The sequence below is a fragment of the Equus asinus genome, chromosome 26, assembly GCF_041296235.1.
Source record: "Equus asinus isolate D_3611 breed Donkey chromosome 26, EquAss-T2T_v2, whole genome shotgun sequence".
Lineage (NCBI taxonomy): Eukaryota > Metazoa > Chordata > Mammalia > Perissodactyla > Equidae > Equus > Equus asinus.
The window spans coordinates 39,562,651-39,590,422 of record NC_091815.1 but is presented as its reverse complement, the minus strand read 5'-3'; the positions used below and the strand labels follow the sequence as shown (position 1 = coordinate 39,590,422).

Here is a 27,772-nt window from a genome sequence, read left to right as displayed (position 1 = left end):
TGTTTTCTGGACAGAAGAGTTTTTGGGTGAAGCTGGAAATCTTGTGTGCTGGGCAAGATGAACTCCTCTACTAACATCTCTGTAGACAACGGTTCCTATGAGAAGCTTCTGTCTTACCTGATGGGCCTGGATCAGTATCAGCTGGAGGAATTCAAACTTTGCCTCCAGTCCCCACAGCTGCTGCTCGAGAACTTTCAGAAGATCCCCTGGGCAAATCTGAAAGCCACCGATCCCACTAATCTGCTATGTCTGTTGAATGAATACTTTTCAGAGAGGCAGATATGGGAAGTGACCTTCAGAATCTTTGAGAAGATGAATCTGCCTTCATTATGTGAGGAAATTAGAGCAGAGAAGAATGGTGAGTGGGTCCATAAGAGGGATTTCTGCCTGGTGCTCATGGAAGCAAGGAGGTTGCTGCTGGGTTTTTATGGGGTCATTCTAAATTGCTAATCTATCCCTAAGAAAGAATCTCACTGCTGGGCTATGAAGGGTTTAAAGTTTAAAGGTACAAGGATTATAAAGTCTTGGTGCTCCAACCCGGGAAAGAATGGTGATGAAAAGCAAGAAGAGGGAATTGAAAGAGGCTCGTTCAGTTCTGTCATGAGGCTCCTTCTGAAAATGTGAATGTATTCCAGCGCAATTGTTGTATTAGGGAACGATTGGAGCATAACAGGAAGTTCATGTTTACTTATGCATGATTTTTTTCTCAAGAGAAACACAAGGTAAATGCAAAAAACCAAAAACAAAACTAACAACAAAACAGCATCCAGCTGAGCTGAGCCATGTAGGAGTATACAAAGCACACACAGGCACACATCTCTAACATCCACCAGCTACCCAAGTATGAGCCACACCCATCCAGAACTTTCTGTCCCGTTTCAGATGACTCTCCTTCCACCATTTCACAAAATCACACCAGCTGCAACTTCCCACACCCACAGGCAAACTTCAGGTCTTTTTCAAGGTAAAGCGCCATGCCATATTCATTGTAGCACTGTAGTATTTATCTATTTATTGTAGTATGGTAGTCTTTATTGCAGTAGTAATGTGTTTCACAACCTATTAGCAAGTGTAAAACTGTGGTACTGTTTTTATTGTTTCTATTTTTTTAGTGTGTCACTGATCCTATTTTTCTATAAAATAAAAACCCACGTGGTTTTTATTGTGCAGCCTTATCTACTGCAGTGAATTTTAGGAATGTGTATGTCACTTTGTGGCAGAACTGGCTGCCTCTGAGACCTGTAGAGAATAACTGTAACTTTGCTGGTACCTGTTATAAGCCAGGCATTGATCTTAATGCTCTCTGTCATTGCTCCTTATGTTTCACTACACTCATTAGAAGGAGATCCTGTTGTTCCTATTTCACAGATAAGGAAACTGAAGCACAGAGCTCAAGTAAGTTGCCCAAGGTGACAGAGCTAGGGTGTGAACCCAGGCAGTGGTCTCCAGAGGCTCTGTGCCAACCATATATGGTTCTCTTGCCCCCAGATGAGGGCATGAGTTCCAAGGAGGGGTGAAGGGAGTTGGCAACATGCAGTCATTGCCATCAGAGCTTTGGGCTTTGGAGATTCAGGCTTTGTGCATCTTCTGGTGGGCAGGAGGATGGGATGGGGACTAGATTTCTCTCCTCCTCTCTCCTCTCCTTTTCCATCCTCCCCCTTCCCCTTCATTTTAAAGCCCTCATATGCTCTTGTCTGGAGTAAGCAGATGTTGAGCAGAGAGCTAGGCAATGGTGTCTAGAATCCTTAAACTCTGTTTCTGACTGGCAATCCCAGAGGGAGATATTTTCACAGAGGAGAATGCTGTTTGAGGAAGAACTTCCTTTCTCGTCACTGGTCCTGAACAGCAATGTCGACACCATGCATGAAGCCTATAGAGCCAGACCAGGCATATTGGACGATCTCCTCCTTCTCCTTGGTCCTTAGCTTGTTCCCACTTGGGCTTCTAAAGTCATGGGGCTTGCAGAGGATACCTCTTAAGCAGGAGGAAGTCCTAGACCTCATTCATCTCACTAGCAATGTGGGAGATGGTGAAAAGGTCCAGTGGCCCTCCAGGATAACTTATACCAGCCCCATTAGCTCCATCTTCTGGGAAACACAGCACAATGGGTGTCTCTGTGCTTGAACGGTGCTATGGAATGTATCTGTGAGTGAGTTTGCGAATACACGTGTGTACAGGCCCAGGTGTGCTGTCTTTTGGGGACTGAGTTTAAGAGCTCAGGTTCTAGTGTCAGACTGCCTGGACCAAAGTCCACTTAACCAACTGTAACCCTAGGCAAATGGCTTACCAGTGGGCCCCAGTTTCTCTTTTTAAAAACTGGGCTAACTGTGCCTACCTCTGAGTTTCTAGGATGAAATGCTTAGAAGGCATTGGGAACAGAGTAGGTTCTCAATAATTCATTCATTTTTGGGGTAGTTTTTTTCCAATAGCATCATCTACCATGGTGTTTTCCAGATGCTGGCTTGAGGAAAATGCCAGACAGGCAGTGTCAGAACTGTGAGGGTCTTTGCCATCTTACTCCACACACCCTCCGCTGCACCCAACACTATTCCAACAAATGTGGGATGGGAGAATCTGTAGTTCAACAGGCTTCCATAGATGGCCAAAGGGAAGTCAGAATTGGGATTATTATTTTTTTTTTTAAGGAATTGGACCTAAATTCCAGGCTATTCATCTGGAACAGCCTGGCTTTTTTGACAGGTGGCCCCAGCTAGATCTAGAGTCTTAAATTTAATGTGTAAAGATACAGAAGGTGGCACCTGATACTTGACAGCAAAGGTATAGCCAGGAAGGCTTATGTTATTGGGATTATTTGCAACAGAGGAATGCAATGTGTCACATAGTTGACTTAGGGATAAATGGAACCACCGTCAAGAGACAATCTTAGCTTCTCTGGGTTATGCCTGGGAAAAGGTTCCCATTCAGATTCCCTGATGCTAAGAGGACTAGATAATCCGGAACAGAATTCAGCTGAGAGTATGTGGAAGTGGAGCACAGAATTGGGATTCTTTGACCATGGCTACCATGGGTGGAAAATGATGGATTATTCTTCAAAGGAACATGGAACATGGAAGGAAGCACAGGACCTGTACTGCTACCCAGATCAAGTCCTGTAAACCTTGACAATCAATGAAATCATAAAGTTAGAGCCACATCCCCTTTAGATTCAATCCCTTATGGGGTACTGGCTCATGGCAGCTAAGTACTGGGCAGTGGAATGGGAGTTACTGCTGTGTGAGTGAGACATGGAAGGGGCTTTTGAGCTCGTGAGGAGTGGGACATTCAGAGTGGTTATGTGAAATGCATTGAGGGGCTGGGGTTAGAACCCAGTTATTGGTGCTTTTCTTTCTATAGTATTTTATTCCAAAAATGTTAGAGCAGCTTCTCTGTGCTCAGCATTGTTCTAACACTTGGGATAAATCAATGAACAGACAGAGACTAGCCATCCACCTCTCCCTTTACTGGAGGAAGACATTAATGGACATGATAAATAAGTACGTTTATGGTGTGTTAGAAGGTGACAAGTGTAATGGAAAAGGGAGAGTAAGGTGATGGGGAAAGCCTAGGGTGTGCGATGTAGTAGATAAGGTAGAGTACGAATTAGGATCATCGGGCATCATTGAGGAAGTAAGATTTGAGCAAAGACTCGGGGGTGAGGCAATGAGCCAAGTGGGTATCTGTGGATGATCATCAAAGAGAGGAGGATGACTGGATCAAGGCCCCGAGGCAGGAGTGTGCTTGATGTGGGCTGTGGTCTTTGCAAGGTAGTAAGTTTCCAAAGTAATTGGGTTGATGGGGCTTGAGGATATGATTCCTTGAGTCTCTTCAATCCTAAGCTTGTCAGAGAAATAGTTGGTTCAACTGAGCGTATCCATCACTGCCAACACATTTTTAGCCCAGGGTATCTCAATATCCCTTCACCACTGTTTATTTCAGAGATTGCGCAGGTGCAGGAACTTCAAGATCCCAACCAAGAAGAACCAGAGATGCCAGAAGAAGAAACAGGTTTGCACACTACTTTATGATGATTGCAGATAACTTGCTTGATGGAGTATTCATTTTACTGGGTCTGCATTTGCCACCTCCTCTGAAATTTTCTTCAATTTATAGCATGCAAGAAATTACAGGCTTCCCAACAAGTTCTTCCAACTTGTTCAATATTGCTTATTGAATAATAGGTTACCATAAACTGGACATTCTCTCTGATTCCACTCTGAGTTCTTAGACACCAGTATCTCCTGGACTTTATAATTATGTTGCATTAATAAGTAGCTGTATTTTTTGTACCAGTGGTCCCATGGAGATCTTCATGTTGACAAAGTAATACATGCAGTTATGGAACAAGTTTAGTTTTATCAAAGAAATACATGTACTTGTGTATAATCCAAAAAGAATCACAGAAATGCAAAACTTACAATGAAAAGCATCAATCCATTGCCCAACCCTTGAATTCTGTTCTGTAGAAGCAACCACATGCCACTCTTGGCTGCCACTTTTGCCGTTTATTTCTGTGCTCAAACTTGATTAAGTATCAGTTCTAGATCTTGAAGAAAATGTGAAGGTAGGTCTTTGATCTTCCTACTCTTCTGCTTTCTCCACGAGGAACTTTGTATATATATATATTCCTGGTAAATGGTGTCATCAGCCACCCAGATATTTAAGGCAAAAACCTAGAATGCGTGTATGACTCTATTTTCCTTAGCATTTCTCACACCCTTGTTATAAATCATTAGTAATCCTATTGGCTCTACTCTTAATATATACCCTAAATCCATTTATTTTATTTCTAATACTATGTTCCAGCTCTTCACAGGCTCTGTCCAAGGTCTTCTACACAGAACTGAGGTTCTATTGTTGTTGTTGTGTCATCAATGGATATGTTTGACCAAACATATCAGCTTCCACTTAGATAACAGTAGTAGCTTCCTAACCTGGTCTCTGTGCCTCTTTTCTTGCACCATAATCCATTCTCCAAAGGACAGTGACCTTTTAAAAATGTAAACTATGGCTCAGCATCCCCTTGCCTTTAGAACAAAGCAATCCATGATGTAGCCCCTCCCCACAGTTAAGTTCACTCCCTAGTATTCACTTTGCTTGCTTGGTCACTATGCTCCAAAAGGTTCTCTCAAGGCACTTGCACTGGCTGTTCACCCTGCCCCAAAGCATCTCTTTCTACATCTTGGATTGTCTTATTCTCATGGTTAATGTGTCAACTTTCCTGCAGAAGGCTCTACTGATCCCTTCCCCTCTTCTAAGGACATTCTTGATCTCTCTTGGGTCATTCCATGTTTTTTATTTGTGTGTTATCATCAAACTATTTAATTTTTGCTAACTTTTGCAACTTTTCCTCACCACTCCCCCGACTCCCAAAAGCTAGAACCTTGAAGGTAGAGCTTGTCTGTCTTGTTCAAGGTTGTATATAGGAACTTCATTATTGAATAATTTATAACATTAAAATTCATTCTGACCATTGTTTTGTTCTGTTTTGCATCACTTCTGTGTTTCAGTCCACAGAAGAAGATACAGAGACAGAATGAAGGCTAAAATATTGGTGATGTGGGACCATATCCCTTGGCCTGAGGACCACATATATCTCCGCAATGTGACAGAGAAGGAACATGAAGAACTGAAGAGCCTCCTTTATCCTAATACGACTGGAGCCCAGCCCCAGACGATAGTCTTGGAGGGTAGGGCAGGCGTTGGGAAGACCACCCTGGCAATGAAGGTCATGTTGCACTGGGCAGAGGGCTTTCTCTTTCAGCACAGGTTCTCCTATGTTTTCTATATCAGCTGCCATAAAATGAAAGAGATGGAGGATACCACCTTTGCTGATCTGCTTTCTCAGGACTGGCCTGACTCTCAGGCCCCCATTGAAGAGTTCATATGTCACCCTGAGAGGCTCCTGTTTGTCATTGATGGTTTTGAGGAAATGGCCATGCCTTCCAAGTTGAGCGACAGTCCGCCATGTACAGACTGGTACCAGCAGCTCCCGGTAGCCAGAATCCTACTCCACTTGTTGAAGAAAGAATTGATTCCCACGGCTACCTTACTGATCACTACCAGGGACTATAGAAATGGGGCTCTTAAAAAGTTGTTATTGAATCCATGGTTTGTACTTATCTCAGGGTTCACAGAGGGAGACCGGAATGAATATTTCTTCAGGTACTTTGGTGACCAAAATATAGCCAAGAAAATCTTGCATTGGATAAGGAAAAATGAAACTCTGTTTCATTCCTGCTCTGCCCCCTTGGTGTGCTGGACTGTGTGTTCCAGCCTGAAGCGGCAGATGGCGAGAAATCCCTATTTCCAGCTGAGCACCCAGACCACCACCAGTCTGTACGCCCATTTTTTCTCCAGCTTGTTTGCAACAGCAGAGGTGAGTTTGTCGGATCAGAGCTGGCCAGAACAATGGAGGGCCCTCTGTTCTCTGGCTGCAGAGGGGATGTGGTTTTCGAACTTCACATTTGCAAAAGAGGCCATTGAACACCGGCGCTTGGAAGCCTCCCTCATTGATTCTCTCCTCAGCTTAAATATTCTTCGAAAGGCCAGTGACTGTGAGGATTGCATTGCTTTCACTCACCAAAGTTTCCAGGTGTTTTTTGGGGCCATGTTCTATGTGCTCAGGGGAACGGAAGGATCAATTGGTGGTCCTACAAGGCATCAAGAGATGAGAGTGCTACTGAATGATGCCTTGGCTGACACAAACTTCTATTGGAATCAGATGGCTCTTTTTTTCTTTGGTCTTTTAAAAAGAGACCTAGCAAGAGAACTGGAAGATACTTTGCATTGCAAGATGTCTTCCAGGATAATGGATGAATTATTAAAATGGGCAGAAGAGTTAGATAAGTTTGACACTGTCTCCAACCATTTTGAATTCCTACAGTTTTTTCACTGCTTGTATGAGACTCAGGAGGAAAACTTTGTAAGGCAGATTTTGAATCACCTCCTTGAAGCTGACCTCAATATTTTTGGGAATCTGCAACTCCAAGTTTCTTCATTTTGCCTAAAGCATTGTCAAAGGTTGAGTAAGCTAAGGCTATCTGTCAGCAGTCCCATCCCTCATGCAGAATTGACTTTTGATTTGGAAAATCTGGAGTGAGTATTGCAAAACCATTTCCTTTCTGACCTTCTCATCTTCATAGGCTCTGTCTAAGTTCTTCCATGAAAAACTGGGGACCTGTTGTTGTTGGGTTATCAATGGTTATGGTTGACCAAACATTCTAGATAAGCTCCATCCTCTGAGAGTATTTTCCTTTTGGTATCTTTTAGGATTCCCTGGCTACTTTAATGGATCTGCTTATATCTCAGGCACTGCATCTTGGAGGCTTATGTGCCAGGCATTGTGCTAAGACACCTGTTTGCATCTAACTGAATAGAGGAGGAACTGTTATTACCATTCCTAGATGCAAAAACTGAAGGATAAGAACATAATTTTCTTATGTCAATGCAGCTATTAAGTAGCCCAGCCTGGATCAATGCCCAGCTCTGTCTTTCAGAGCTCCAGACTTTAAACAAAGTGCTGGATGCCCCTCCTTTGAGCACAAGTTGAGGTAGGGGTGAGGCCAAAGGTGTCAACTAAATCTGAATCTTGTTCTGATGAGTTTGTCATTTTGTTTCCTAGAAGGAGAACCCAGAAATACTCAAACTACTTTGGTTCTTATCCTATGACCATGTCCCATCACTGACACTATTGACTTCCGGTCTAGGACATAAGGAAAACTGACTGTTCTGCTAATTATTTCAGGTCCCAGGGATGTTTTCTAAACTTTTCTTATGAGGCAATTGCTGCTATATATGTTCTCAAATCCTTTCTCATTTAACCCTCAAACCTACAAGAAGCACCAGTTCAATTTTGGTTGAACAAATAGAAATTTTGAGAGGACTAATTTCTCTGTGTTCACCCAGATTGCAACGTTAGTAAGATGCTTGGTCTGGGGGGTCTAGAGTGATAACTCTTCGATATATATTGGCTATCATTTGTCCTGTCTTGGAATCCCTAAAACCTAAATGGGGGACTTTATTTAGGTAGTGTTTACTGTTGGGTCACATGAGTAAGGGCCCTTAATACCAAAGATAATCCCATTTATTGTGAGGATTGATACTCAGTCAACATGATTCCTCTCTTTAGGCAAGATCACTCCTAAGGCTTAAGGAGATTTCATGCCTTCTCTAAAGTTGATAACAGATCTTCTGAAGTTAAGGTCACTTCCTACTTCTCTATAGCATGACTTCTTACCATTTTTCCTCAGTGGTTTGTAACTCTGTCTGTCCGTATATCAGAATTAACTGAGATGTTAAACATATGGATGCACAGGCATACACACACACACAGACACACACACGTACACTTAAGGTTGGAAACAACCACTCTAAGCAATGCTACCATTCTGGGCTCACAGAGTAGAATTATCCATCCTTCAGGTACTTTAGGAATGTGGTCTTTGATTTACTTCCCACATCTCATCTGAGATAAAAACAGTTAATTTGTGACTTTAATGCTCCTTTACTTTTTTTTAACATTGAAAGCCTGCTGCTTTGGGAAATTCCAAATAATTTAGAATTCTAATAATTCTAAGTTCTAAGTATTTGCATGAATCTTCTTTAATCATCACAAAATCCTATGAGAGTAAGTTTTATTATGCACATTTTAGAGGTAGAAAATTGGAGCACAGAGATTAAATGATACTACTAGGGGGCAGAACTCTGAATTCATCTTAGATCTGCTTAACTTAAAGTCTGAACTTTAAGGATTATACCTGTGTTCCACCTCACCTCACTTACGTGGTTGCTTTCCTCTGAAAAGTATTGTTGAGGATTGTGGGAATAAAACATCTGGGATTTTGAGAACTGTGCTTTTTGGGTTATATATGCTCATATCTTGAACTCCAGTGAATCCTCACACCTTTTCTTGAGGGGTCTTTCTGCCTCCTGTAGACCACGTTCTGGGTGTTGGTTGAGGCTTATTTATTCTCATCAGCCTCCTCTCTCTCTCATGAAGGATGAGGCTTGTCGATTCCAAGATACGTCAGTGGCAGGATATTTGCTCCGTGTTTTGCAATGGAAATGTGAGCGAGTTGGACCTGAGTAACAGCGAGCTTAACACTTCATCTATGAAGAAGCTCTGCTACAAGCTGAGAAATCCAAGGTGCAAACTCCAGAAACTGACGTAAGTGTGAGACTCTCATGGTTTGATGAATACCATAGGAGAATAACTCAATTTTTTTCTTCTGATTACCAGAGTGAGTGCCAGAAAGTGTGCTAGGTTCTCACAAGAGTAAAATAAATGCACTTGCGGGGTGGCCCCGTGGCTGAGTGGTTAAAATTCCATACACTCTGCTTCAGTGGCCCAGGTTCATGGGTCCGGATCCTGGGCGCAGACCTACTACGTTCATCAGCCATGCTGTGGAGGCATCCCACATACAAAGCAGAGAAAGACTGGCACAGATGTTAGCTCAGGTCAAATATTCCTCACACACACACAAAAATAAATGTGCTTGTATTAGAAATTTTTTAAAAAGTCATGAATGATCTTGCACTAGAGGTAAAGGGTATGAGAGAGGATGGTTTGCCTTTTTAGGGCCTCTTCTATCTAGAAAATATTTAAGTAAAGGCCTACTCACGGGAGCTGAAGCATAGTTTTGGACTGAAATTTATTGGTCCTCTGGGATCATCTAAGTAGAAATTACAGGGTCCCAAATCTAGCTTGAAGATAAGGAAGAATTGACAGATGGAGTTGGACTTTGTAAGACAAGCCAGGGAAGAAATAATGGATAGAAGACAGAGTGAGTGATACTTAGAGTTGAATTTGAGAAGGCTTTTAGTTGGATGTTCTGGAGTCTAGGTCAACTAATTCTATTCTACTCTTCCTCTGTGATTCTGTCATACCTCAAGGTCTAAAAATCCAGGCACATGCACTGATTCAATGAGTTAAGAGCAAAAGATTCAGCAATCACGACTTCAAACTTCAGTGTACTGAGTGAACTGGATCAAAGACATGGGAGGCAGGCTTAAATAGTCTTCTTTTTCATCCTTTTTCTTTCTTTCTTTTTATTTTTTTACATTTTGTTCCTATCACTTCATCCTCAAGATAAGGAGAAATAAGTTCAAGAAAAACAAGAGGTGAGAGTTGTTCTCACCAGGCTCCCCTGGGTTGGTGTGTGTGTGGGTCAGCTGCCTAGAAGAGTAGCTAGCTCCAGGACCTATTAATGGCAGATTTGGTGAAGAGAGGGGAGACTGATTCCTGACTTCATACACCCAACTGAGCTTAGTGACTCTTTTGGGAATATATTTTAGATTGCCTTTTCAAAGGTTCAGTACCATAACTTAAAATCCATTTTTGGATTCCTCTTGTACCTTGTACATCCTTGAGGGTGTGTGTACATGTGTGTGCATACATGTGTGTGTGGTAGAAAGGCAAGATGAGGAAGCACTCTTTCCCCCCAAAGCTAGCTTTCTTATTTCCACTCTTCCTTAGGTGCAAGTCAATAACTCCTGTGAGGATTCTGAAGGAGCTTGTCCTCATCCTTTATGGTAACAACAAGCTGACCCATCTGAACTTGAGCTCAAACAACCTGGGAGTCACTGTGTCCACAATGATTTTTAGAACCTTGAGGCACTCAGCCTGCAACCTCAAGTATCTGTGGTGAGTCTTTGGTTTTCCAGATCTGTCCCCAAGATCATGCCTAGGTTCAGTGATTCATTGGGAGGACAGGAGGCAACATTGCAGCGAAAGGATAGGAGAGAGATTAGCAGAGGGAAAAAGCACAACAGTGTATGTAGAGCAGTGGTTCTCAAATTTTAATGTATATCAGAATCATCCAAGGAGGTGTGTTCAAACAGATTCCTGGAACCCACCCCCTGAGATCAGGCAGGTCTGCTGTGGAGCCTGATAAGTAGCAATTCTAACAGGCTCTGAGGTGATGCTGGGCCGTGGACCACACTTTGAGTAGCACTGACTTGAAGGTCATCCTGCCTCTGTAAGGGAGGAGGAATGGGGAGAAATCAGCTGTTGTTCATGGAGCAAGGGGGCCTCTAAACAAAGAGCACTCTTCCCAGGAGTAACTGCTACCCTCGGACCTCTTTAATAGGTTGGAATCGTGTGGCCTCAGCTCTTGGGTTTGTCATCAACTTTTTCTGGAACTCAGCAAGAACTCAAGTCTGAGCTTCCTCAGCCTGGGGGACAACGACCTCTCGGATATTGAGGTGAAAACTCTGCAGGAGCCCTTTGAGATGTCAAAGTGTTCCCTGAAGGAGCTGTCGTAAGTCTTCTCATTTCATCAAAATATCATCTTATTTGAGCGGCAGGGTGGGGATGGCAGTGGGAGTATGTTTTGGGGATGCTTGGGGATCCCCCTATTGTACTTACCTATCCTGTTGACGCACTTCTTGCCATCTTCATTCTTCACACCTTTCTCCTTAGGGCTCAGTCCCTGCCAGCCTTGCCCTCATCTTGATTATGGACATCTCACCTGCCAGTCTCTTTTGTACAACCCCCTCAGGCTTCTGCCAGCTTCCCCTAAACCCAGCAGTTTCAAACTGGGGGCAAATGTCCCAGGGGACATTTGGCAATGTCTGGACATACATAGTTGTTTTTCACAGTTGGGAGGAGAGGGTGCTACTGTCCTCTAGCGGGTAAAGACCAGGTATGGTCAATATCCTGCAGTGCACTGGAGGGCCCCCACAACAAAGGATGATCTGGTCCAAAGGTCAGCAGGGCTGAGATTGAGAAACCTTAACTTTACCCACCATTTTCTCCCCTTCAAGCTTTTGTTCTTTATCCAATTTAATTTTTCCATGATGATTGGGTCCCCGATGTGTGGCCCAAGGGGTGGGGTTTGAGAAAGAAAGAGAAAGGAAACTGGGCATAGCTGAAGCTCACTTTGCATCTGCACCTTCCTCAGCCTGGAGAAATGCAACCTGTCAGCCTCCAGCTATCAGAATCTGGCCTTGCTTCTCCCCAGCACCCAGAGGTTGACTCGACTGTGCCTGGGATTCAATCAGCTCCAAGATGACGGTGTAAAGCTGCTGTGTTCTTCCCTGTCCCACCCCGAGTGTGCCTTAGAGAGATTGGTGTAAGTTCCCCCTGGTTCTGTTTCTGGAAACGACTCACTGTGGGGGTAGGCGTCGAAGAGAACAATGACTCCTTCATTGGGGACCCATTTATATCATTGAAAACTAACATTCATTGAGCAAGTACTCCGTGTGCTAGGCATTGTTCTAAACACAGATTCTGAGTTGCACCCCAGATTGAATCAATCTCTGGGGGTTGGGCCAAGGAATTCAATTTTAACAAGGACCCTGGGAAATTATGATTGTTTTAGTCAACCGGTATGTGAGCTCCTATCTTCAGACACAGAGCTGGGCACCCAGGGTCGGGTGGTGGATAGGACAGACAAGCTTCCTGCCTGTGTGGAGGATACAGTTTTATGAGTGAGATACAAAAATAAAAAAATCAACAACCATTGAGATGGAGAAAATGAAAGTGGGATGAGTAGACAAAGAGTGGTGGGGTTCGATTCCCGGGAAGGTCTCCTCTCACCAACCTATCAGAGGAGGTGACGCTGAAGCAGAGACTTGAAGGAAGGCAGGGAGGAAGCCACATACTGAGAGGAGGAACAGGGGAGAACAGGCCCTGAGGTTGGAAGGAGCTTGGGGTGTCATGGGAACAAGAAAACTAGTATGGCTGGAGTAATATGAGTGAGAGGGATGATGAGAGCAAATGAAGCTGAAGAGGCAGGAAGACGCCTGGGATACGCCTGGGTGGTGTAGGAGTCTGTGTTTTGTTTGGGGTGAGGCGAAGAGTCACCTGAAGATTGGAGGCTGATCGGTGACATACTCTGACATCCTTTGAATGATCTGCTTTTGAAGGATGGACTATAATGGGGGCAGAAGTATGAGCAGAACAAGTGCCTGTAGACCAGGTGGGAGGATTGGAGAGAGCCGGCCTGGGTGAGGGGGCAGGATGTCAGGGTGTATTTGAAGGGGGAGCCAGGGGGACTTGGTAGTGGGTTAGAGGTGGTTTAGGAGGGAAAGGGCCCAAGAACCCCTGCAGGTGATGAGCTTGGGCAGCTTGGGGAAGGGTGGTACCATTTGCTGACATGAAGAAGAGGGGGAGAGCGGGGTTTGGATTGGGACCGGGGAGCATGAGATGCTCGTTAGTCAGCTAGTAGAGTGGTTACGTGAGCAGGTGTCCACGGGACTACAGGGCTCCAGAGTTGCTGGGGAGGAATGAGTTCACTTGCAGGGGTAGATGTCAAGTGTGCTTGTGTAGATCTTTTCTCCTCCAGCCACGTTTTGGTCTGGTGCAGGCGTAGAGTCGATGGAGAGTGGGGTTTTCCTGGGATCGAATATTGTTCAGGTGGGTATAAAAGAGTGGAGAAGGCCAGAGTCTTGAGCTGAATCCGAGGGGGTGATAATGGTGAAAGACCACGGAATTTGCGCTAAGGAGAAAAGGTTAGTACTCACTGGGCACTGAGTCTCAAAGAGCCAGAATATGAATAGGAAACAAATACATATATAATATGAACGAATAATATACATGTACAATTATTATATTATATTTAGAATATATTCTGATATGTTTTAATGATACCTATACCATATACTTTAATGTATATCACATTTAATATGATATATATTAGTATTAATATATATGTGACATTAATATATATGATCTAATATATTAATATTAATACTATATCTTATATATTATATAACTATATATTATATATAATAGTGTATATAATTTATATATTATATAGAAGATATATTGTTATGCAATAAGAACATAGCATGTATCACATAATATCTCCATTCTATAATACCTATAGATCCACTGCATGTCTCCCTGTATTGTATGATACATCTCCTATAACTTGTATTGCACACTCACCAAGTACTGTCCCAAGCACTTTATGTGCCTGGCCCACTGGATCTCAACCCCCCGGTGACAGACCACCATAATCTCCACTTCAGAATGGAAGAAATGAAGGCCGAAGGGAATAATGCAGCTTGCCGACCAGTTAGTAATGGCGAGCGGCTTTGAACCCATGTCTGACTGGCTCCAGAGCCTGGGGTTCACCCCAGCTGCTTCAGGCCATTTGAACTGTTTTTTCTTTATTTTCTATTTTTACTTAAAAATTTTAAAAAGAATTCTCACAATAAATTTCATTTTTTTGACGTGTAGAAAGCTGGACATGGGGCTGGCCCCGTGGCCGAGTGGTTAAGTTCGCGCGCTCCGCTGCAGGCGGCCCAGTGTTTCGTTGGTTTGAATCCTGGGCGCGGACATGGCACTGCTCTTCAAACCACGCTGAGGCAGCATCCCACATGCCACAACTAGAAGGACCCACAACGAAGAATATACAACTATGTACCGGGGGGCTTTGGGGAGAAAAAGGAAAAAAATAAAATCTTAAAAAAAAAGGAAATCTGGACATATTTAATGTACACATCTTGGTGAGTTTGGGAATAAATATGCACCCATGAAGCCATCGCCACCACCAAGGCCGTAAACACCTATCACCTCCCAAAGTTTCCTTCTGACCTCTTTATAATAATAACGATGATGATGATGATGATGATGATGATTTTTTTGTGGTAACACAGCATAGGATCTACCCTCTCAGAACATTTAAGTACATGATACAGTGTTAGCTGTGGGCATGGTGCTGTGCAGTAGATCTTCAGAACTTATTTCTCTTGCATAACTGAAACTTTGTACACTTTGATATCATTCCTTTATTATTTTTTTTTAAATCAACCACTAATGACCAGCACATTCTTAGTGTGCTTGTTTTATACATCTGCAACAGAAAGGATAGGTAAGCAGATGCTTGGCGTGTCCTAGATAGGGGTCTAGGGAGACACTGTGGCTGAATCCGGAGAAGGGCCTTTGTTTGGGCTGCTTCCATGAGCATCTATCTTTGTGGCTTTTGACCCACAGGCTTTGGTTCTGCCAGCTTGGGGCACCCAGTTGCAGGTACTTGTCAGAAGCTCTCCTCCGGAACAAGAGTTTGACGCACCTGAATCTGAGGAAGAACAACCTGGGAGACGAGGGTGTGAAGGTTCTGTGCAAGGCCCTGAGTCATCCGGATTGCAACCTGCGGAACCTGGAGTAAGTTGCTTCCCCTTCCTCTCATTTAGTGGGTGGGAGGGGAGCCATATGAATCCACCTGCGAATGCCTGAGTTCCAGGAGGGATCTGAGTCCTGGGTGTGGATGTGATTCTTGCCATAGAGGAGCTTTTGGATTAGTTGGAGGTGGGGTGTGTGGGTGCCTGTGGGGGGAAAGATCTGGGATGACTGTTAAGGACCAACTACTAATGCATGTCAGGGGTCCCCAAGACCACTGCTCAGGTCTGATGATTCACTAGGAGGGCTCAAAGAACTCAGCATACAGTGATATTTGTGGCTATTTATTCTGGTGAAGGGAGACAAAGCAAAACCAACAAAGGAAGAAGGTGCAGGGGGCAAAGTCTGGAGGAGGCCAGGTGCAAGCTCCTGGGAAGCTCTCCCAGTGCAGTCACCCTGGGCACACTCAATTCTCCCCTTGCTGAGATGTGACAACACATGTGAAATGCTGTCCACCAGGGAAGCTCACTGCAGACTCAGTGCTCGAGGTTTTTACTGGGTGCTGGTGACATGGACACCCTCTGCCTAGCATGTACCAAGATCCCAGATTTCTACAAGGAAAGCAGGTGTTCAGCATAACCCACATTGTTTGCACAGTTCAGGCACAGGGAGTTATTCTCATCAAGGAATGGGGAGCTATCCTGAAATCCAAGCTCCCAGATGCCAGGCAAGGGCCAACCTTGCCAGCAGGCGTTTCTAAGGACAGCGGTCAGGCATGTGATGCTGGTTCTTCTCTGCACAGTGTGTGATTCCACGCCTGATACAGAAAAGAAGTCAGAAATGAGCTTCGAGTCTCCCTAGTTTGTCGGTCGTACTAGAAATGATTTTGTATGTTATTTATGTCTATGCATGTTTTCAAACATGTAGTCTGTATCGGTCTTAAAAAGGCTTATGACTCCCAAAAGGAATATAGGTGGCAGTGGGAGGCTATCCAAATAACCACAGACATAGGGTGCTAAGAAATTTGGAAACTTTTGTATATAATTTTTTATTAACTGTATTAATGTTGGAAACATTTTAATGGCCTAAGATGTAGCCAGCCAATAATTAAATAAAATAGAATATTTTTGAATTGGTCATACAGGTGAATAAATTCACATGATTAAAGATTACTGTGTTGTCCAATATGGCACCCACTAACCCGATGTGACTAAATTTAAATTAAGATTAAATATAATGAAAAATTCAGTTCCTCAGTTACATTAAATACATTTGAAGTGCTTGATAGTCACATGTGGCTAGTGGCTCTTGTAGTGGACAGTGTAGCTATAGAACATTTCCACCATCACCTCTCTGTCTCCCCACTCTCTCCCCCTCCACACACTCGTTTTTTCATTCTCTCTCCAAATATTTATATGGATTACTCATCTTGAGCTTATTTTGGTATAATAATTCATTCTTAGGAATTTAGATCTGCCCTTAAGTGAGATTCTTGGTGTTTTTTTCAGCTCAAATTTGAGCTCAGAGGCTGGAAACCATATTCTGTGATAGCTATGTAGAATCTGGGTGCTCTGGGAGTACATCTCATGGAGAAGTCCTTCCTCCACGTAGACAGGCCTGTGGATGGCATGGGAGAGGGACAGCTGCCTTGCTTTTCCTTCTGCTTCCTTTCTGTCACAGGTTAATAGAATGCCCTGGGTGTCTCGGACCTCCTAACATGTACGCTCCTCCTTCTAGGGCTGCGGATGAGAAGTACGGGTTTGGCATCTCTCTTTTCCTTTTGGAGAAAGTGAGATGGACTGCAGCATATAGACTAAAACCTGAGGGTTCAGGGATTATTTTTTCCCCTTTTGTATGTCTTTATTTTGCAGTTTGTCAGATTGTTCTTTCACAACGGAGAGCTGTGGCGAGCTTGCTAATGTCCTCAAGCATAACCATAATGTGAAAATTTTGGATATTGGTAACAATGATGTTCAGGATGATGGAGTGAAACGACTCTGCAAGGTTCTAAAACATTCGAATTGTGCCTTGAACACACTTGGGTGAGTTGGTGCTGTTTCCTTTGGGAAAGTCCGTCTCTCTGCTCTTGGGGTAGGGAGGGAATAATGTGTGGTCACATGGGATTAAGAAGGTGAGGATGGTAAAGGACAGAGTTCTTCTCTTAAAAATCTCTTCTTAGTGATAAGCTCCAAGTTTAGAGAAAGTGTTTTACGCTTGTTACCCTCGTCCTTGGTGTATTGTAAATATTCCTTCAGTCCGCATATTTTGGATGGTAGGTGCTGGGGGGTGGGGCATGTTCCCTGCCCTGAAAGTCTTTCCTGTGTTTGGGGAAGACGGATTTTAACCCTAATGTGATGTGTTTGCTCAGCAAGCTAAGATGGTTCAGCCTGAAATAATAGGATTTTGGTTAAATGTGGGTCAAATGATAGCCATTTTTCACATAGGCAGTGGTTCTAATTGTTCTCACAAACTACTTAGGGGCTGGGGGCAGACTTCACTGGGGAGGTTGGGTTTTGAGATGAACCTTAAAATGTGAGTCCTCACCCCATCCCCAAGCTCCCAAAAGGGAGGGAGAGAAGGAAGGACCTTGACAGAGGGTGACAGTGTAGACAAGGGCTCTGAGGTGGGAAATTCAACAAGACGGTGGGAACAGAGTGATGGGTCTGGGCATGAGGGATAAGACTATGTGGGGAAAAAATTCTGTAGGGAAGGCTATTGTCTGAACGCCACTATGTGCTTGGAAATGGGAAACATGTTACAGTCATCACTTCATCCTCCAGCAGGGAGGCACTAGGAGGTCGGTACTTTTATACTCATTTTATAGATGAGAAAACTGAGGCAAGGAAATGGGGACGGGGCTGAAGCCAAGTCTGATTCAGAAGTCAGTTCTTTTGTTCAAGCTTTATTGAGATGTAATTGACATAGAACACTGTGTGAGTTTAAGGTGTGCAGCGTGTTCATTTGATCCACTTATATACTGCAAAAGGATCACCACCGTAGCATTAGCTAACACCTCCATCCCATCACATAAGTATCATTTCTTTTTTTGGGGTGAGAACATTTAAGATTTACTCTGTTAGCAACTTTCCAGTATCTAAAACAGTATTGTTAGCTATAGTCACCATGCTGTGTGTTAGAGCCTCAGAACTATTCACCTTATAATTGGAAGTTTGTGCCCCTTTGACCAACATCTCCCCATCTCCCCCAGCCCCTGGTAACCACCATTCTGTTCTCTATTTCTCTGAGTTTGGCTTTTTTAGATTCCACATGTAAGTGAGGTCATACAGTGTCTGTCCTTCTCTGTGGCAGTCTTGCCATTTGTGACAACTTGGATAGACTTTGAGGATGTTACGCTAAGTGAGATAAGCCAGAAGCCAGTTCTTTTCACCACGTCTCTGTCCTTCAAGAAGCATCTTCAGGTGCAATGTTCTCTATCCTATAGGTAAAGGAGGAGCCACTAGGTTCATACAAGTAAATCAGGGTCATATTTATGCTTTCAAAAGGATCATGGTCTGGTTTTAAGCCCTCACTCTCTAGGTGCTTCTCCTGGAGGCAGAAAGGAGTAGAACGTTTGCAACAGTTATTGCAATGTCTTTAATGATGGATCCCTTCCCAACATTCATTTCACTTTCATCCAGTCTCCTTCTCCAGTGTTGTAGTTTTAAAGGAGGTACCTGCTTGTCCTATATTTGTGTCCACAGTGTTCCATCTTTACTATTTAGACCAGGGCTTGTCAATCCCAGCACTACTGACATTTTGGCCCAGGTAATCCTCTGTCATGGGGGGCTGTCCTGTGCACTGTAGGATGTCGAGCTGCATCCCTGGCCACCGCTCTCCAGATGCCATTAGCACCTCCCCAATCTTCAGACATCATCAGATCTCCCCTGTGGGGAAAAATCCTGCCTGATTGAGAAACAGTGGACTAGAAGATGAAAGGAATACTATTAAAGGTATAGGATCAAGGTCAATGATATATAATACAGTGGGAAAAGTCCTGCTGGTAGCATTAGAGCTGACACATTGGGACACACCTTGAAGCCCATGTTTTTCTCATACCAGCCCCTTCCTGTCCATCAAGTGGTACATTTAGCTTGAAGCATTCTCTGGATCCCATACAACCTTTTCCAACATGGGAAATATATTCCTTCCCTCTACTCTTCATGCATAAAATTTTGCATGTATAGCCGCATGTCACATTTCTTTATAGACTTAGGTGGAAATTTCCACCGTGTTAAACTGATGGGACACTTTCATCTTTGTATTCCTAGTAGCTAGCCAACTATATGTTCATATTTTGTATTGCTGACCTTAGAAATAAGATGGAAAAAGTGTAATTAAAGGGTTGTAATGCTATTTTAGTTCTTTCAAGGCCTTATATATAAACTCATGTCCACTTTATACTAAAATTGTTAATTTCATGCTCAAGCCGGCTAAACTTCTGTTTCCTCATCTGTCAAATGGGGTTTAAGATATGACCTACCTTTACAGGATTGGTATATGGATTAAAAGAGTTATGCATAAGCATTGGGAAAGGGGTCTGGCGTGTGTTAAGCACTTTACTGTCAGCCAGGCTGTTTTAGTAGGATACTTTTCCTAGATCTTGTATCACATTTTTTTTCTCTAATTTCTCAATCTCTGAGGACCATCTTTCACCCTTCCTTCCCACCCCCGCCTAGGTTGGAGAAATGCAATTTGACGCCTGCTTGCTGCCAGCCTCTCTCCTCTGTTCTCAGAAGCTGTAAAAGCTTGGTTAATCTGAACCTTCTTGGAAATGACTTTGGGCCCGATGGAGTCAACACGCTGTGGAAGTCCTTGAGAAGATCAACGTGCAAACTACGAAAACTCGGGTAATCCCCGCTGACTCTTACATGGGGAGGCATCTGCTCAAATAGGGATGGACTGGCTGATGTTCTAAAGTGAGCATCAAGTTTACCCTGCATTCAATTCCTAGGGCGGTGCTGGCCAACAGAACTTTCAGTAATGATAGAAATGGTCTATATCTGCCTTGTCCGATAGAGTAGCCACGAGCCGCATGTGGTAACTGGGCACTTGAAATGCTGTTGGTGTGACTGAGGAACTGAATTAACTTTCTTAGTTTGAATAAACTTATATCTAAATAGCCCACGTAGCTATTGACTACCATAGCAGATGGCGTAGTCCCACAGACATTTGGGTATTTTGGGAGTCCCCTCATTTTTCTCATTCTTGTACCTCCTCTATATTTCACTCAATGGACCTTCACCCCACATCTTCTTTTTCAGTGCTGACTGTGGGCCAAGCACCATGGCATAGTAGACAGTGGGAAACAAAAGGTTGTGAGCCTTGTCCTCATGGGTCTTCATTATCCTCAGGGAGTGACAAATCTGAGACATACAAAAGCAGTGCTAGTTGAAGGAAGCTCTGGGTTGTGGTGCAGAAAACAAGGGTGATCAGAGTGTAAGGGAAGGCGTGTCTGAGGTGATGTTGTTGATCTTGAGTCCTAAGGAAGCTGGAAGGAGGAATTTGTGTATCAGGAGGGGAACATGAACAGAAACGCAGAGTTGGGAACATAGAGATGCAGAGTGGAGTGTTCTCAGGAAGCTGGAATAGCATGTGCAAAGGACCTGAGTTTGGACCAAGCTTTGTGTTGTCTCTTCAAGGCATTGAAAGAAGAGCATTTAATTAGAATACTCTCCACCTTATTCAGTATTCTGGGGATGAGATCAGAAAGGGAAGTAGCATTTTTTTCCTGGAGAAATACATTAAACTAGGTACATTTTAGCAAAAGTCATGTCGGCTACCAGGGAAACTTCCCTACTTTGAGAAGCTGGTCAAAACTCATACACTCAGGATTTTATGTTACCAACTTTAAGTAATGCATTTTTACAAAAGTTCTGGGATGCTGACCACCAAAGGTGGACATCCCTCCCTTACCCACTGTGTATGTGTGTGATTCAAGTTGTAGAGGGGACTTCTGACTGGGTACCCAGACTCACATCTCTACTCAAAGAAGGGACTTTCAGAAGTCTACTAAACAAAGAATAATGGTACAAATGAAAGGAATCAAATTTGCACACAGTGACAACAATGACCGTGTTACTCTGTCTTATGTTGATTTTGGGATCTTCCCTAAAGATTTCCCATCTCTCTCTTCTGTGGTTGTACCTTCCCTCTATGTAAAGGCTTCTTGTGCCTTCAAATCTCCTCCCCAATGTCTCTGGGCGAAGCTAGAGGTGGAGATGTATCAATATGAACGTAAACCAAAGTTAGCTTTTGTATGGGGTGCCTATTTTATTTTATCATCTCATTCTGTCATCTCCTTTTCTCATTCTCTCTCTATTCTATTTTTTTGTAGGCTTGAAAGAGACTTGTACAACATAGTGAAAGGGGAGTTGGAGGAATTACAGGAGAAGGGGTCCTTTCTGAGAATCAAGTGTAAGTGGGATTTTAATGACCTCGAAGACAAATGGTGGTGGTGATCCTACTGATGAGATGGCTCGGCTTTGCCACGGAATGTTCTTGGAGTCCAACCACCAGGAGGGCCTGACCTATATGTTGCTCAGGTGTTACTGTTCATGGGGACAAATAATCTGTTACCTCTGGAATGCTTTTTTTCACAATTTGGGTATTTAATATGCTGCTTACGTACTTTGTCTTTCATAGTGTAATGTTTTTAATTCTTGGGAGTGCTAAGAGGATTCAATAAAGCAAAGGATATAAAGATACCTTGAGGAAGCCGAAAGCCTCATTTCTCATGGATTAAGAGATGGGAGAGATGTGATATTTCCATAATTATTATATTGTGATTAAATATGCCAGATGGACATCCAGAACTACTCCTAATATGCAAATAGACCCAATTTAGGCTTTCTCTTCTACCTTTGAATGCTCTGTGACTGTGTTATATATCTAAAATATATTTTATCAACCTGAAAATATTGAGGAACATGGATCCCACATGGGATATAATGTGAAATCAGTGATGTTATGCATGGGAATGTGTACGAGGAATAGGAGCTTACTAAATTTTAATTTTCTCTCCCTTGCCCTAACACCAAGATTCTTTCTTGTACTATTATTCAATAAGCAAAAGCACATTTAGTGCTGAAGTCTTAGGGCACATTTGGATATTTTATTTTGCATTTCATAGCTTTTTAAAACACTTTCATAGTGTGTCTCAGTCCTCATCAAAGCCCTGTAGGTAGGGACATCCCTACTTGACTGATTTAAAAACAAAGATACTGAGAGAAAATACTTTGCGACAGATTACAGGGGTAGCAAGTCAAATAATTGGCCTTTGAATCCAACTCTTCTATTTTAAGGGCCAATATGCCTTACAAGACTCCATGGGATCTTCCAATAAGTAGAATGTCACGAGGCCTTCTCTCCATCCATGTTCCCTATTAAACATAAGTGAAATTCAGAGTCCTTGAAATATTTCCTTCTCTTCCTCCTTCTCCACCTCCTTTGTTCTTTGTAGATGAAAGCTGGGATAGTGTGAGCAGGGAGAAGTATATGAACTAATTTAGAAAATCATGTCAAGGTAGCGACTTAAAGAAAAATCAAAGGTTTAGATCTGCCTTAATCGCCATGTCATTGATTACTCACTTCGGGTTACTAGTTATTAAAACAAGATCATGTTATGTCTGATAATTTGAAGAACTATCCATTGTTAACCCCAAATCCAAGACTATTGCAAAATTTCTTCATTGTTTCTTTAAAAAATAACACAGGAATATTCTTTTGTGAGTGCCAGATCCACAAATTCTCGATTACCATTTTCATAATATTTTAGGAATTTTGTTATTCTAGAATTCCTGAATTTGTCATGGAATCCCCTCAATTACATCACAGTATTTTAAAACAACATTTTTTAAGATACTCAAAGGTCACTTTAAAGCCACCTCACAGGAATGCCAAAGTGACTTTGTGGGGTTTGGGGACCCGACAATAAGTCCGCCCCAGCCGGAAGGGGAGTGGTGATTCAGGAGGAGAGGGGTGGGATGGGAGGATTTGCATGAGTCTGGCCTGCTGGAGGGCTTCTCCAGGCTCACGCTGGGTTATCAAACCCATGACCCAACAAGGCGCGATCAGCTTGTGACCAACGGTACTCTAACTTCCAGGCCTTGATTATTGGGACCTTCACAGCAGGTTTGATTGTCTCTCCAACTGCACTCCCTTCTCCTTCCACCTTTCATTCTACCACCCTCCTTATTTTTCACACTCCACTTCCTCCCCTCACCCGCTGCTGTGCAATCTCAAAAGCTTGGGTAGATGCGGCCAGGGCCAGGGTGCAGCAAGGAATAAGGGATAGTTCAGGTTAGAAGAAATCAAGATGGAATCCCCCTTCTGAGAAACAAATAGGAGTGACGGAGGAGCCGTGGTTGAAAAAAGGGACACCCCAGAGCTGAATCCAGCAAGACAAACAGCTTCTGTGGAATGGAACCACTCAGAATGGGTTTTGATTGTGGCACCACTGCTTCTTAACTAGGTACTAATGACTTGTACTCTTCAAGCCAATTTTCTCATTGCAAAATGGGTCTGATAGCACCAACCTCGGAGATTTTGTAAGTTACACAAAATAATGTGTGTAAAATGCTCAGCATGTGGTAAGCACCTGTAAATGTTGCTTTTCAATCCTGTCACCTCAAGAATCTCTATTTGTAAGTTAGATGTTTCATATATAGCTCAATACTTTATCAACATATCCTTTTCTACTGACTTTTGAGGGAAAAGAGAACTGGTTAGGGGCAATTGCTAACATGCCTCCTTGGGGGTGGGAACGGACATCCCAATAACATAATTAAGACAGCTAGGGGGATATGTTCTTTGGTTCTTCAAGCTGATTTTACATGCTTTCACCTCTATTGCACAGAAACCCTGGAAGGATGAATTCCCTCTTCTTCATTTCACAGATGAGAGAGTAACTGACTTTCCCAGTATTTTTCTTTTTCTCGTGATCTTTTTATTGAGGTAAAATTGACATAATACAAATTCACCACTTAACCATTTTGAAGTGTCCAGTTCTGTGGCATTAAGTACATTCACACTATCGTGCAACCATCGCCACCATCAATCTCTGGAACTTTTCCATCATCCCAAATTGAAATTCTGTCCCCATTAAACAATAACTCCCCATTTGCCCCTGTCTCCCCAGCCTCTAGCAACCACCTTTCTGCTGTCTGTCTCTAAGAATTTGACTACTCATACAAGTGGAATCATGCAATATTTGTCCTTTTGTAACTGACTTGTTTCACTTAGCATAACGTCTTCAAGGTTCATCCATGTCGTAACACGTGACACGATTTCCTTTTTAAGGCTCAATGATATTTCATTGTATGGACGTAGCATGCTTTGTTCACCCCTTCCTTTGTTGATGAACACTTGGGTTGCTGACTTTCCCAATCTTAACTCCTCAACTGATGGCATGGGAGTTCAGGAGTGAAATACTCCCACCCTTAAACCTTCCTTCTAGCTCCCAATCCCAGGAGATCATCATTTGGAGGGAGGAGAAAAAAAAGAGCAGAGTGTCTTAGGAGTCATAAGGCCCCATGGGAAGAGGAAAACTAGAGTCGAGGCCAAAGAATGGGAGATGCAATGGGTCAGGCAGTGAGTTAATAGTAGCAATGTCAGAGAAATGACCCAAAACTTGGAAAGAGGCAAAAGAGAATTCCTGGGTGTTCTTTTGGGAACAGTCCTGGGCTTGCAACTTAGGTTGACTGAGCTGTTTTACAGCTTTGCAGACGCTAACTTGTAGAGTCTTGTAAATATACCACTCTAATTTTATGCTGCTTCTACCTTTTCTGTTTATTCCGCTGAACAAGCACGACTCGATGAGATAGAATCATAAAGCATCGTTTTAACTTGACACACAGAATGGCATCGTATATAAGTACTTCATCGTATATACATACTTTCACTTTTAGTCTATGCACGTTGAAATATAAACAATACACACATGTGTATGTCTATACAACATGTAAACAGATGTATATATCACAAATACATTTTTCTGCAAGATTTTTCACTCAGCCTATCCATGTTGATACACACACATGTATATATACTTATGTATATCAACGTGCATAGACTAACAATGAAAAAACTTGCAGAATAATACATTTGGTGTGGTTTCTTTCATGTAATTAAAATAACCCTCAATGCCATATTGTCGATGGGTGCATGCTAGTATATGGAAGTACAGGAGTGGTATTGGAAGGATACCCATTAATCTCATGAGAGGGTTGCTTGTGGGGTTTAGGGACAGGGGAGGAGCCAGGGCTGGTGGTCAAAAGGAGCTTCACGTTCATCTATTCTCTTCGGTAGAGAGAATGAGGGATTTGTACTTTTCTGACTTTTAAAAACGTACTTTTCCCTCTTTTTTTTTTTGAGGAATATTGGCCCTGAGCTAAGATCTGTTGCCAATCTTCCACTCTCTTTTATTTTTTCCCCTCCCCAAAGCCCCAGCAGGCAGCTGTGTATCTAGTTGCAGGTCACTCTGGCTCTTCCATGTGGGCTGCCACCACAGCATGGCCCACTGTGAGGTGTCCAGGTCTGTGCTCAGGATCTGAACCAGCGAACCCCAGGTCACTGAAGTGGAGTGTGTGAACCTAACCACTTGGCTGTGGTGCTGGCCCCCAATCTTTCTCTTTTTGCTTGAGGAAGATTGTCGCTGAGCTAACATCTGTGCCAGTCTTCCTCTACTTTGTATGTGGGATGCTGCCACAGCATGGCTTGATGAGCAGTGCTAGGCAGCCCCCGGGATCCGCACCTGTGAACCCTGGGCAGCTGAAGCAGAGCATGCGAACTTAACCATTATGCCACTGAGCTGGCCCCTTACAAACATACTTTTAAAAAACCATCAAGAGGCAAAGGAAGAGAAAGCCTGAATTAAACTTATGTTTCCAGTGATCTCAATAAGGCCAGCATCTTTCTAAGCCAATGTGGAGAAAGGACCACAGTTTCTTCAATCTACATGCTCCAGGCATTCACCAGTAGCAAATCACATGTCAAGATTTTACAAAATTTTTTAAGATATAAAAACTTTATTGAGTGTTTAAAATGTCATTGTAAGACAGGATAGAAATTTTACCTTGCAGGTCTTTCAGTGGCTTGCCCAAAGCCGCAAAGCAAATATAAAAACCCCATTAACACACAACGTATGAAACACATCTGCACGGGGTACCAGAAAACTCAGGGCTCCATCAGTGTCAGTAACTTGTGATTACTGGGTGCAGAGTAGGTATAAGTAAGGGCTCCAATACTTATCCTCCATAGGTGCTCTTGAGTCTGAATGAATCCAGCTTGCTCGCAATCTGATTTCTGCCCTTCTGCTCCTGTCTCTGTTCCATTAGCCACTGAAAATTGTCAAGTGGGGATTTCTCTCTTCTTCAGCCATCAGAAGTCTCTGGGTTTCCTCATCAAATTCATCTTTTTTCAGCCTGGTAAAATATAAAGGGGCTCTCTTTAATTTATGCCTCTTTCTTCTCCACATCTCATCTTTCTCCATCATTTCTTCCCTGGACAAACCTAGTCTTCCCTGTCTTGCCTCCAAGAGGAAAGACACATCTGCTATATGCAGTGATGTGCTGATAAATGTTTAACAGCTGGCTCACAAAAACCCCCCAAAAACCCTGGTTTGTAGGGCTGCTCATTTCTGTGGTGTAGATTCTCCAACCATGGCTGAATTCAAGCTGCCAACTTGATGACACTAAACACAGAGTGAGGAAGAGTCGCACATACACAGGGTTCTCACCAGCTGGCAGAAGCTGGCTTCAACTCATCACTGGACAGAAAAAATGTCCTGTCTGGTAGAAAGCCCTGATTCCACCTAAACATTAGGATTTGGGACAAGAAGACAGGAAGCTAGGGAGAAAGACTGAAGCTATTTTTATTTTTAAAAAGATTAAATACTAACAGCTTTCATTATCCAAGGGCCTGGTGCAGGCCCTCTGCTCAGGGTTTTACTTGCACATGTCATTAAAATTTCACAACCACCTATGAGATACCATTATCGACTTGATTTGTGAGGAAGACATGGAGGCTAAGCAAGTTCAGGAATCGGCCTGAGGTCACACAGCCAAGCAGTGGAGTCAGGATACAGATCCAGCAGTTTGTTTCTGGAGCCCCTGCACGTGCACGCGGCATTATGTTGTTGCTTTGAAACAAACAGGAGGGTTAAGGATCATTGTGTCTTGGCTCTCCTGTGGGTATAAATGTCTCTTGTCTCTGTTGGTGTCTGTTCTTTTGCAACTGTCCCAAGCAGCTTCGTCTGACTGCTGGAGTGTGGTACGCCCCCTCAAGCAACCGCTCATCTTCACACACACGTTTGTGAGACCGTCCACGGTGGGAGGAGGGTGCAGAGGACATGGAAACTCACTTACTTGGTTCCATCATTTTTATCATATTATCTAATTTATATTTTCATAATGACCACGTCAAGTAATTTTCCCTATTTTTCCCGTGGAAGGCGGATAATCGAAGAGGAAAATGTCTTGCCTGAGACTACAGGACTAAACTTGGGAAAGCTGGAACCCCAGCACTGACTTCCATGACTCAGAAAATAACGGACGGTCCCAGTCTTCCCACTAGGTGGCATGTCACCTGTGGCGCTCTGTGTTCCGAGTCTTTGGCACGAGTTACAATGAGAATGAAATCGTGCCAGGCACCTGAAATTTCTAGATGTAGATTTACAAGGATGGACTTTAAAGAAATGGACCTATAGCT

The 27,772-nt window shown here is 43.2% G+C and overlaps 2 protein-coding genes across 2 annotated transcripts in view; one reads left to right on the top strand and one right to left on the bottom strand.

The window, feature by feature from the left end:
• The first annotated feature begins 57 nt into the window (after positions 1-57).
• Positions 58-19,918, top strand: NLRP13 (NLR family pyrin domain containing 13). The gene is made up of 9 exons (XM_070498772.1): positions 58-358; positions 3,937-4,005; positions 5,508-7,095; positions 8,999-9,166; positions 10,475-10,642; positions 11,901-12,071; positions 14,942-15,112; positions 16,939-17,109; positions 19,744-19,918. Exons 1-9 carry the CDS (start codon positions 58-60, stop codon positions 19,916-19,918), a joined length of 2,982 nt encoding a protein of 993 aa, XP_070354873.1.
• Positions 19,919-26,077: 6,159 nt separating this feature from the next.
• NLRP4 (NLR family pyrin domain containing 4) overlaps positions 26,078-27,772 on the bottom strand; it is a 32,076-nt gene continuing 30,381 nt past the window's right edge. The window contains exon 10 of the mRNA XM_070499211.1: positions 26,078-26,487. Within this exon, the coding sequence (XP_070355312.1) occupies positions 26,397-26,487 (91 nt within the window). The 3' untranslated portion in view covers positions 26,078-26,396. The remainder of the gene's footprint in view (positions 26,488-27,772) is intronic.

Coding starts and splice junctions, on each gene's coding strand:
- NLRP13 (XM_070498772.1), top strand. CDS start 58: ATGAACTCCTCTACTAACATCTCTGTAGACAACGGTTCCTATGAGAAG. Junction 9,167..10,474: donor TGCAAACTCCAGAAACTGAC/GTAAGTGTGAGA, acceptor ACTCTTCCTTAG/GTGCAAGTCAATAACTCCTG. Junction 15,113..16,938: donor TGCAACCTGCGGAACCTGGA/GTAAGTTGCTTC, acceptor TTTATTTTGCAG/TTTGTCAGATTGTTCTTTCA.